The sequence below is a fragment of the Lactuca virosa genome, chromosome 5, assembly GCF_052849685.1.
Source record: "Lactuca virosa cultivar CGN04683 chromosome 5, Lactuca_virosa_CGN04683_v6, whole genome shotgun sequence".
NCBI lineage: Eukaryota > Viridiplantae > Streptophyta > Magnoliopsida > Asterales > Asteraceae > Lactuca > Lactuca virosa.
Window position 1 is genome coordinate 405,043,587 of NC_136430.1, and position 12,532 is coordinate 405,056,118.

The window sequence follows — 12,532 nt, forward strand, 5'->3', positions numbered from 1 at the left end:
CATGCAGACGAAATAACTATTTTCTTTATTAATAAAGCTCTCCTTTTTTTCTTTATATGGCCAAAGTCTCGTATTTTGTACTGTATATTATTATAAGTTAGGTTTTAATTAGTAATTAATAATTAAATAATGTTTCAAAACAAATATTATTATATTTTTCAGTTTATGGAATAAATAATTTTAAAAAGGAACAAGAGAAGAAAAAACCGTGCGGACCTTCGGTCAAAAGGCGTTCCATCATAACCGAAGAGACACATGAAGTACACCACCCGCCCCACACACACTCACTCCCGACAAAGCATGCACTCAGACCTTTACCATCCCTCCACCACCACCATTTCGGCCGGAAACATGTCAAATCGCAATCACCTCTCGCCGCAGATGTTGCTCCAAACCTGTAATTCGTCGTTGCAGTTGCAGCCAGATCGTTACGGTTATAATGACTTGGTGACCACAGATTCGCCACTACCTGCTCGCTCTTTCTCATCGTCGACGTCAGCTTCCATAAATCACAAAGAAGCTGAGAAGCGTCGGAGAGAGAGAATCAATTCTCATCTTAATCGCCTTAGAACACTTCTTCCTTGCAATTCCAAAGTAAATTCTCCCTCCTTATTATTTCTGGTTCATGTTCATATTGGTAATTGAATCTCGAATAACATTTAGAAGCTTTTTCGGGATCCAAATCACACGTTCTTTTAGGGTTTTTCATGTCGTGTTTAGGAAACTTCAAAGTTGTTCAACTTTATCAAATTAGGGTTTCTATTTTCTTTATCAAAACCGGTGCAAATCAGATCATATGATTGATTTATGTTACTTTTTGTTTTTAATAACGTGATGTAGACAGATAAAGCATCTCTGCTAGCAAAAGTGATTCAAAGGTTGAAGGAGCTGAAACAAACAACTTCAGAAATCGAATATCTCGAAGGCTTACCTTCTGAAACGGATGAAATCACAGTAATCTCGTTGAATAACAATCAAAGCGATGGAAGAATAGTAATCAAGGCTTCAATATGTTGTGATGACCGATCAGATCTTCTTAGCGACATGATCCGAACCCTAAAATCACTCCAACTGAGTCCTTCAAGAATGGAACTTGTTGCGATCGGTGGGCGTATAAGGAACGTCGTATTGGTGGAATGTGATTATCCAGGAGATGATTGTAGTGATTTGATTCATTGCTTGAAGGAAGCGTTGGGTTGCTTGATTAAAAGTAATTTGGGTTCGGATCAATCATCAAAACGTAGAAAGATGCTTGTTTGTACATGAACATGATCATCTTGTGGTTCATTTCATCATTTGGATCTTCAAATATGTTGATTTGTGGTTATAATAGTTAATCGTTTGATCCTATCATTTAGATTGTTGCAAATGCTTTGCTTTAGAGAAAAATAAGAAGGGCACACAACCAATTTATATCAAGATCAATTATGTCAAAATCACTTTCAAAAAACGTCATCTGAAGTATGAGTGATAACGACCAAAACAGATGTTAAATTTCCAAAAATATATTCAATAAAACTAAATATTAATTGCCCTCCAAATTACGTTATTTTTTTTCTCATAAAATCCTCAATTTTAATTACCAAATGAATTATCTACTGACAAATGAGAAGTATAAATATTTTGAGAAAAGCAAATAAATTGAGAAGAATAATAATGATCTCGGCGATTAACTTTTTTTTTTGGACCTTTATAATGTTAAGCTAGAATCATTATTGTGTAGTGGCAAAGTTATAAGACCGGAGGGTGTGGGGTGCGGTTTCAGCTGATGTGGCACTGAAACACCTCCCCTCCCTGCGGTTTCGAAGTGCGGTTTGGGGAGTGTGACAAAAATTGGGAGCGCTCCCTTTCTCTCTCTCTCTCTTCTTTCTCTTTCTCTTCTTTCTCTCTCTCTCCACCCCTTCGGTGTTGTAAAAAAGTACGGTAAAAGGAGGGAGTGTGGCACCACTCCCTCCAACCTAAGGCGAAATTAACTTATTAAGGTAATCTTTTTTTTTTGTTCATATTTTGGTAAAAAAAAATTCACATCTAGGTTACAAACTTTTTGAAAGTGTTCACATATGATAATTATGACCGGTTATAGCAAGTTACAACTTACCTGACATATATGTAGCAACGATAATTACCTAGGAGGGTAATTGAATATTGGTTTTATCACATCTAGACATTTTTTTATTCACATTCAACCATCCAACTTGTTGAAGTTGTTCACATGATATCATTGTTTCAGAAATTTAACTTTGTAGTTGAAGTCGTTCGTCCAACTTATTGAAGTTGTTCATATAATATCATTATTTCTAAAATTGAGACACTTGGTTCAATATGACACAAGAACACCATATGTTTCTTAGGTTGGCGGTTCAAACCAGACAATTAAACTTATGTTTTACGATTATTGTCCTAATGGAAGCTTGAACTCACTACTCCATTGTGTGGGGACTGGGAAACGAAGAGCATAATGGGTGACTAGGTACGAGGTTTAATAAGTGGGATAGTGGGAGCCAACTGAGGTTTCTGGTTTTGGTCTTTCGTAACAAGTCTATCCATCATAAATCACCAAGGTAGGGTTGTAGGTTCAGACCCAATAACATATTCATGGCTTTCACATCTCCATGTAAAATAATGAGCACACGGTCATGATGTAGATACGAGAGCATGAGTCATGCCTAGTATAACCCCGTACCTAGTCTCCTACTTTGCTCCTTGTTTCCTAGTCTCTGCACCATGGAGGAGCGAGCACAAACTTCCATTAGGATAATAATCGTAAAACAGAAATTTAATTGTCTGGTTCAAACCCTATCCTACGAAACAAACGATGTTTTTGAATCAGATCGAATCAAGTGTCTCGATTTCAGAAATAATTGTATTATATGAACAACTTCAACAAGATAGACGAACGACTTTAATTACATATTTAAATTTCTAAAACAATGGTATTATGTCTACAACTTCAACAAGTTGGATGGTCAAATGTGAATTAATAATAAAAAAAAAAACTTGTCGTGAACAAAAAAAGAAACTGTCTAAGGTGCTGTTTGTTTTTATGAAGCCAAAATGTTTGCCGTCTGCGGACCACGTCTGCAAGCCTCTGCAGTAGAAGAGGTGGACCAAACGTCTACAGTCTGCAATAAGAAGACTGTTTGTTTTTTAACGTCTGCAGGCTGCTGAAATAAACTGAATTTTAAATAAAATGATTTACAAACTTAAAATGATTTTTCAACACCAAAATTTTAATAATAATAGTCATACAACACTGAAAATAAAATTCATGCAAATAAATTAGTCATACAATAAAAAAAATTGGTTTTACAATAACAATTCATATTAGAATCGAAATGCAATGTTTTTATAAATATAAAAATTATTAATGGCTTATATAATTCATATTAGAATCGAAATGCAATGCTTTTATAAATAGTTTAATATAATTCATTTTTTTGGTCTTAAACAATAGGCATATCACATTTTTTTTAAATTCTGATCGGACATCATAAAATTAGAAACATGGTTTTTTTTTCTATTTTTTCTTTTAATATTATTGAAAAAAAATCAATAAACAGATATATACATTAATAATTAAATAAACGTAAAATAAAAAAGTTATAATCGCTTATAAAGAAGAAATCTAAAAGGCACCGAAAGAAAAAAAAATGCGTAGGTTTTTTTTTGTTTGTTTTGGTTTAGGTTTATTGGACTCGTGAAGACGTTAGAAGCCATTGATCCATGTATGTGCCAAGAAGACCTCGTGCAGACGTTTTTAGGTCTGCGCACTTTCAAAAAACAAACGGTCTGCAAGGGCATATGTCTGCACTTGGTCTGCGCGGCACAGACAAAAATGGTCACGCAGATCTGCAGATAAAAAACAAACAGCACCTAAATGTGAACAAAATCAATAGTATATGTCATGTATACGCCACATAAACTGTAACTTGTTATAGCCGATAATAATTGTTATATGTGAACACATTCAACAAGTTGTCTGTACCAAAAAAAAATTGTCCAAATACAAACAAAATAAAAAAGTAATTACTCTCATAAATGTGATTCTGCTGTTAAAAAAAAATTACTCTCATAAATCAATTTCCTTATGCGGAATTATGGCCACCTTTTACAACTGAAAACAAAACTTCAACGATAAATAAATAAAATCTCATTTAGGATTAAATTTGAAAAAATTAAGCGGAAAAAGTGAAAAAGGAATTATGATTTTGAATCTTTAACAAAATACGATTATAATGAAGCGAAACAATAAACAAGCCATTAATGTTAACTTGTTTTAGTTTCTTTTATGATTTACGAAGAGAGGTATATATAACTCTTTTTTTTTTTTATACGTTGATGATCCAACGAAAAAAAAAAAAAAACCCCACACGAATATTATAAAAAGGAAAAACGTAAATTTGCCGATAAATCTTGTTTTTCAAACAAAAATACATTATTAAAAAAAATCATATTGTTATAAGAGAAGTAAACAATCACAAATCTATATCTATATATTTATAAGATGCCAATTTCCTTGCAATGTATTCATTTGAAACCTTGCAATGTATTCATTTGAAACCTTCATTATATCCGAAAAGTTTAGTAACATATTTGTATATATGATTAGTTATAAGGGTTTAAGTTATTTTTGGTCACTTAACTTTTGGTTTTGTGCTTATTTGGTCACTTAATTATTTTTAAGTTTTAAAAGGTCATCAAACTTTTCACTTTGTGCTCATTTAGTCACTTAACTTTTGGTTTGGTCACTTAACTTTTAGATTTGTGCTCATTTAGTCACCTAACTTTTAAAATTGTGTTCATTTAGTCACTAAACTTTTAAAAAGATTTAAAAGTTTAGCGACTAAATGAGCACAATTTTAAAAGTTCGGTGACTAAATGTGACCAAAACAAAAGTTAAGTGACTAAATGAGCACAAAGCCAAAAGTTTGATGACCTTTTAAAACTTAAAAAGAGTTAAGTGACCAAATGAGCACAAAACCAAAAGTTAAGTGACCAAATTGACCTAAACCCTTAGTTATAAATACTTATAAATTCGACTTCGACTTTCAAATTATTTAATAGTACAAGTAAAGAGTTTTTTTTTTTTTTTTAACTTATGGTTAATAAGAAGGATCATTTGTGAACTCATATATATCCGAGATCCCGAGAACTAAAAGTAGACCATTAGATCAAAACTTTTAAGGGATGAGATTTTTATGGGCAATCTGGTAATTAAGAAAAATCTGAATGGTGTATATGGGTTTTTAACAAATATCAGAAGGGTAAATCAGGTATTAGATTATCACGTCCCTAAACACTCAGATCTAATACTCTATTTCTTTCTCTTTCTCTCTCCCTCTCTCACGTATGTTGTCCTCACCTTCTTTCATGTGTTCTTCACTGATGATCAAAGACGACTCCCTCTTCCCTCATCCGTCGATTGCCTCCCTCCTCCCTTCATCGACCACCTCTACCTTTGTCGACTGCCAATCGAGAATCCTTGATTCCAGATCAGTGACGGCGAATCGATGAACCAATAAATCGACGTCATTCCACTCCGATCGTATCACCGATAACATAACCACCGTTGCTGTAGAACTCCGGAAATCAATCGATGTTTTACAAATCTGTCTCATATCGCGCTGTATAATCTGAAAGTCAATTAATGAGTAATAAATCATGTATCGGATCTTAATTTTTTATCTGATCTCACTGATTTTCGGACTCATCTCCTCAAATCTAACACCATCGTCGTCTTCGTACATCTGGACTGAGAGCCGCTCTCGAAAATTATATATTTGGATCGATCGAAATCTTCATCACAAGCTTCAAGCGGTCGCAATGTTAGTCATATATACGATCTCTCCTAGTTTTCACACGGGTTATTTAAATATTATAAGTTTTTTATAGTTATTTTATCATTTTCAGTAGTATATCACTTATTTTTCTCTCTAATTGACTTATCTCGATTTTATCATAATCGGATTGATACTAGGGTTGAGTTTAGTCACTTTTTTTGCTTGAGTATGTACTATGCTTGTGAAATTCAATATATTTTGGCATTAATCTCGAGTTGATTCATGGTTGTTTGTGAATCCTTTCTCCGGTCTTTGCTTCTGGAATTCATGATACCCGATTCACGTGATGGTTTTTTTATTGATTAATGAGTTTTTTAATAAGATAATTGCTTTGTCTATAAGTGTACCTATTTCTGCATAAGATTTTGTAGGAAGAAAAATTCATAATGGACCCTGGAAGTTAGATTATTATCATCTAAAGAGCTTTTCATTCTTTGCCTATAGTTTCATTGGACCCTTGAACTTGTGGGGATTTTGGTAATTATATGTGTTTTAACAACTAGATATCTTCATCTTCTCGTGAACATACTTTATTGTCCGATGGTACTTGAGCTTCCTTGTTCTTTACTACTGGATAAATCATAAATATTATACACGTGATATGTCTGTTGCAGGCTCATTAATTCACTACAATTTGCAACTGTTAAAGTTGAAGAGATATCAGGCTCTCAGCCTGCTGAAGTACAAAATTTAGGAAATCACTTCAATTTTAGTAGAATCATTAAAATTGTTAACTTTTTTTTTGACAATCATGGTTTATCATAATTTACAGTTAAGGGGAAATGGATACAAGATAAGATTTGGAATACAATTTTGGATCCTCTAAATGGGGAATCATTTTTCAAAGTTTCAGAAGTAGATGAAAGTGAAATATAGGTATATGCATTATTTAAAGACCAATTTACTCTTTTCTAAATCGAAAGTTTGTTTAAATATTATCTAATATCTTTTTTATATCTCATGCAGCCTTTTGTAGAAAGCTTAACTAAACCCCAAACATGGCCTTCATAACCCATTCAATCCCCAAAGAGGTCTTGTTCTAGTTAATTATGCAAGTTTTATACATATCATCACATATTGTTAATTTTTAAGGTACTGAGATATTAATATAAATGTTATTTTCAGATATCTTTTATGTGGAGATGTATCTGCAAAAGGAGGACATCTTCTTTCCACACCTGAGGTATTAGTTAAACTTATAATAAAAGAAAAAAAACCTAAGTATATTTTCTCATCTAATCTTATTTTTATATTGTACTGTAATGGTTTATTTTTATATGGTTTAGAACCTTTTTTCATGCTTTTAGGATTTATACCTTGTTTGGATTCATTGGCTTTTTTGTACAGGTGTCACATAAATTATATTTAGCATCTTGATGGACACACCTCCCATATGCATCATCTCAAATGTAAGAAGAACAAGCTTTTTATATTTTTCGTTCATATTATAATTTACTAATTAAGATGGTTTTTTCAAATATCTTAGTTACCAATGTAGATCGAGATTGAGATCAAGTAATTCTACTAACTGAATTACATGTGATTCACGTGTAAATCACAAGTGAATCACATATGAATTACATGTGATTCACATGTAAATCACATGTGATCCAAATATGAATCACATGTAATCCACATATGAATCACATTTAATTCGCATGTAAATCACAATCACAAGTGAATCACATATGAATTAGATGTGATTCACATGTGAACTACATGTGATTCACATGTAATTAACATATGAATCACATGTAATTTGCATATGAATCACATGTAATTCACAAGTAAATTGTAACGCCCCGTTCCTGGTACGTAATTATTTAAAATTATTCTAGAAATTAGTTTAGTTACTCGACGAGTTGGTAGCCCTAATTCGTCGAGTAGATGGCAAAAAGGGCGCGAGGTTTAAAGAGTCTACTCGGCGAGTCCAAGCATGGACTCGACGAGTAGGTCTGCCAGAGGAAAACCCTATTTTCGGGGTTTTGCACCCTATTTAAACAACTTAACCCCCCTTTGGGCCTCCCTTATCGGCCTCCCTGTCCTCTAGAAACCCTAAATCGTTAGAGATTTCTTCAGCTTTTGAGTGTATTTTGGTGCCATTGAAGGTAGTTGTAAGAGCTTGGGGCTAACAAGCTTGGGGGAAAGAGAACAAGATCCAGGAACACACTCATCTTTGGCAGCTTTCTGAGGTAAAAAGTTCTTAGCTTGATGAACTATAGTCTAGATCTCTTGTATGTTGAGTTTTTGGGTCTTTTGGCCCTTTTGAGAAGGATGAGTTAGTTTCTTTGGGTTGTATGCAAAATAACCCCTTCTTCCTATAGTATTTAGCCTCTTGGATCATAAAGGAGGCTTGAATCCGTCATCATCCAAGCCATGGTCACATTTATGGAAGTAGATTGCTATAACTTGAGTTAGGGCCCATTTGAGGTGTGCAAAGCCATCAAGTCTCCAACTTTATAGAAAAGGGCCTTGGAAATGATATAGATCTGTAATGTGGAGCTGTAGAAGTGTGAAATCAGTTATCTAGGTTAGATCTGCAAGGGACTCGACGAGTTCACGAGGGAACTCGGCGAGTCCGATGAAGAAACCCTGATGATGTTCATAGGACTCGACGAGTTGATGAAGAACTCGGCGAGCAGTATGATTTTGTCCCTTTTTGGATTACGCTAGGACTCGGCGAGTCTGGAGACGACTCGACGAGTCAGTTCGTCCAGTCACGATTTTGGTTAGCTTGGGAACTCGATGAGTCATAGGGTGACTCGGCGAGTCGAGTCGCGAATTTTAGGGTTTCTGAGTTCTAGAACTCGGCGAGTCAATAGGCTAACTCGACTAGTAGGGTCAACCTGGAAGGTTGACTTTGACCAGGATGTTGACTTTGACCAGGACGTTGACTTTGACCAGGGGTAAAATGGTCATTTTACCCTACGAAGGATTATCAGATTTTGATTAAGTGTTGTTATGAATTGATAGTCGGGAAGTCGCCGGAGCAGCAGACAGGGATTCCTCACTTGAGTTTTCAGCAGTCAGTCGTACGAGGTGAGTTTCCTTCCAGTAGGAACGGGTCTACGGCCACAATGCCGGCCCGTTTAGATGATAGTAGTTCCGGACTTCGGTCTGATGTCGGGGCGGTCCCGAGAAGTAGTTATTTATGCTTGATGTCTTCGTGATTCATGCATGTTTATGATATGTGTTATCTGTTCCGGACTCCGGTCCGATGCCGGGCAAGCCCGATGCAGTATATGTGATTATGTTATATGTTCATGTTTATGTTATGTTCAGTTTATTCCGGACTTCGGTCCGATGCCGGGCGGGGCCCAATCTATGCCGTACTTCGGTCCGACGCCGGGCGGGGCCTGATGCAGTGGGCAAGGCCAACTATGTGTTATATGTGTTATTGTATGGTATGTGGTAGTTTGGGAGAGCTAACTAAGCTTCGTGGTTACAGTTTTCAGTTTTGGTTTCAGGTACTTCCACTAACAAAGGGAAGGGCTCGGGTTGATCGCATGGCACACACCACAGTCACAGCCTGGGAGTTTACTCTGATGATTTGTTATGAGATTTTGATTTGAGACAGATACTATGATGTTTTATGATACATGATTTATGATTTTACTTATGACTTTGGATGGTTTATGATTTTAATAATGATTTGAAAACGAAATTTTTGGGTCATATTTTTGGGATGTTTCATAAATCATAAGTGATTCACATATGAATTACATGTGATTCACATGTAATTCACATGTAAATCACAAGTCGATCACATATGAGTTACATGTGATTCATATGTAATTTACATATGAATCACATGTAACTCACAAGTGATTCACATATGAATTATATGTGATTCACATGTAAATCACATGTAATTCACATGTAAATCACAAATGAATCACATATGAATTACATGTGATTCACATGTAATTCGCATGTAAATCACATGTAATTCACAAGTAAATAACAAGTGATTCACATATGAATTACATGTGATTCACATGTAAATCACATGTAAACAACAAGTGGATCAGAAATGCGTCACATGTAATTTACAAGTAAATCACAAGTGATTCACAGATGAATTACATGTGATTCACATGTAAATCACATATAATTCACATGTAAATCACAAGTGAATCACACATAAATTACATGTGATTCGCATGTAAACCACAAGTGAATCACATATGAATTACATGTGATTCACATGTAATTCACATATGTATCACATGTAACTCTTAAGTAAATTTCATATAAATTACATGTGATTCACATATAAATCACAAGTAAATCACATATGAATCACGTTTATATGCACACATGTATTTTTGTGAGTTTTCTTGCATTAATCATTTTTTTTTAATTTTCTTGTAGATTTGGAAGAATTTTTGAAAAATATTGAAGAGGTGAAAAGTGATAAATTAAAGAAAATATGGAAATCTTTACACGAAGATATGAAAACGCTTTGAAATTTTGTAGAATTTTTTGTTTTTTAATATTTTATTTTGTATCGAATAAAATACATGTACTATTGTGTTTAAAGATTATTATATAAAAATGGATTTTTTATATGATTACTTACGAATATTATACTATAAGAAACATGCATATATATATATATATATATATATATATATATATATATATATATATATATATATATATATACTTGAAAAATATACATATATGCGCTTAAAACGTTGATTTTTTTGGTTAAACAAATTATAGTTTTTTTTATAAATATTGCAGTTTTTTCTTTTAATTGATGATTTTCCAAAATTAACCGTTTTTTTAAAAAAAATTGCAGCTTTAAAAAAAATTCCATTTTTTTAAATTAAAGTTTTCCAAAAAAAATTAAAAAATCTGTATTTTTTAAAAAAATCGAAATTTTTTATTTAAAAAAAATATGAAATTTTCATTTATTATATTAATTTTAAGGCTTTTTTATTAATATTTCCAAAAAAACAAAAAATTGAACATTAAATGAGATTGTTAAAATGGCGATCAAGCCCTTAATGAGTTTACTTTGATCTAGCGCTCCACCTTTAGTTCTCGGGTTCTCCGGAAACTATGAGTTCGCAACGGTTCTCACCCTATATATATATATATATATATATATATATATATATATATATATATATATATATATATATATATATATATATATTTACTATATTATTAAGGATATTGCCCATTTCTTGAAAATTAAGAGGTATACCTATTATAACATCATGTACAATCCTATTAAGCATAATGAAAACGTCTGCACATGCTCATTTTATTGTAACTGACGGTACTACCTTCTCCTTATATCTAAACGTGGAAAACCCTAATTTCATCTAAAACCATCAGTCATCGTTTCTCCCAAATCTATTATGTCTCTCTAATTACTCACTTTAATTTCTTCTGTCTCTCTAATTGCTCTCTTCCGTCTCTCTATATATCATCTCTTATCTCAGTCGATTAATAGGCATTGCTTGTGGAAGAACCCTTCGCCATCTCTTCTCTCGAACTCTCTGATAAGAGCCCTAATCCATATCCCTCCTATTCCATTTATAGTTCCCGTATCAACATTTTCCTCCTCCGCCGTATCTCCTGCAAGCTAGGTAAGTTTTTCTTCACAAATTCATGATTTCATTGTTTTTCTTCACAATTTCAAGTTGATTATCGAGTTTTCTTTAACGATTTAAGGTTGTGCGACATTATTTAGGGTTTCATTCACCATTATCTCTCTCTAACTCTGTATGTGTTTGTGTGTCTTTATTTCATGGACCAAGATTGAAATTTAGACACCAATGACCGCCATCTTCGATTTTCAGCACCAACCGAAGAAATGTTTGATTTTCAACATCACCCATTTAGCAGATTTTGAAATCACACCATCATTCACAGAAGACACCACAACATTCACCGCCATTGAACAACTACCACCTGCTCCCTTCTCTCCGGTACTATCCCTTCTGAACCATAAAGTTTAACCCTCCAATTTTTCTTATTTTATCACTTAATCGTCCATTTAGGGTTTGGGTTGTGGCTGCCTTCGCCCTTCTCTGCGTTTTTTTTTTCTAAACAGAAACACCTAATGGATGTGTACTGAGAAATTGATCAAGAAGCAAGAGGAATCTATTTCACGAAAAACAGATTCATAAGAATTCAAAGTAATCCTTCTCAAAGAAGGAGGTAAATATTCTAATAAGTGTGATCATCTCTTTCTCTCTCTTTAACTGTTTGTTTGTCAAATTAAATAATACCAGATTACCTACGTTCTCGGTCAATGACAGTTGTTCATCATCCCTCGATCTTCATTCACCTATGATTTAATTAAAATTTTGAATTGATACCTCTTGAACAATCTATTTAAAACCCACTTTAACTCTCCCTTCCTTAGCCTCACTGCCATTAACAACGAACCACCGCTCCATCAACCCACTCTCCCTCTCCATTCTCGCTTGCACCCTATCATTACAGATCAGAGACAGCCATGAGTTGGAGCCCTCCAGTCAACGTCCTCCAGGTAAGCTTTCGATCACACCCTCTGTTTTCTCTGATTTGAAACTTTGCCCTAATTTCTCTCCCTAAGTTTCTACTCAATCAAATCTCTAAAGGACAAGGTGACAATACTTTCTTACAAAAACATGAAAACGAAGGTGTAAAAGATGTCATGAGGTCAAGTGTTCATCAGAAACTTCGGA

At 33.8% G+C, this 12,532-nt stretch overlaps 1 protein-coding gene across 1 annotated transcript; it reads left to right on the forward strand.

The window, feature by feature from the left end:
* The first annotated feature begins 224 nt into the window (after positions 1 to 224).
* Positions 225 to 1,353, forward strand: LOC145115736 (transcription factor bHLH106-like). The gene is made up of 2 exons (XM_079052091.1): positions 225 to 594; positions 841 to 1,353. Exons 1-2 carry the CDS (start codon positions 256 to 258, stop codon positions 1,264 to 1,266), a joined length of 765 nt encoding a protein of 254 aa, XP_078908217.1. The 5' UTR covers positions 225 to 255; the 3' UTR covers positions 1,267 to 1,353.
* Positions 1,354 to 12,532: the final 11,179 nt, after the last annotated feature.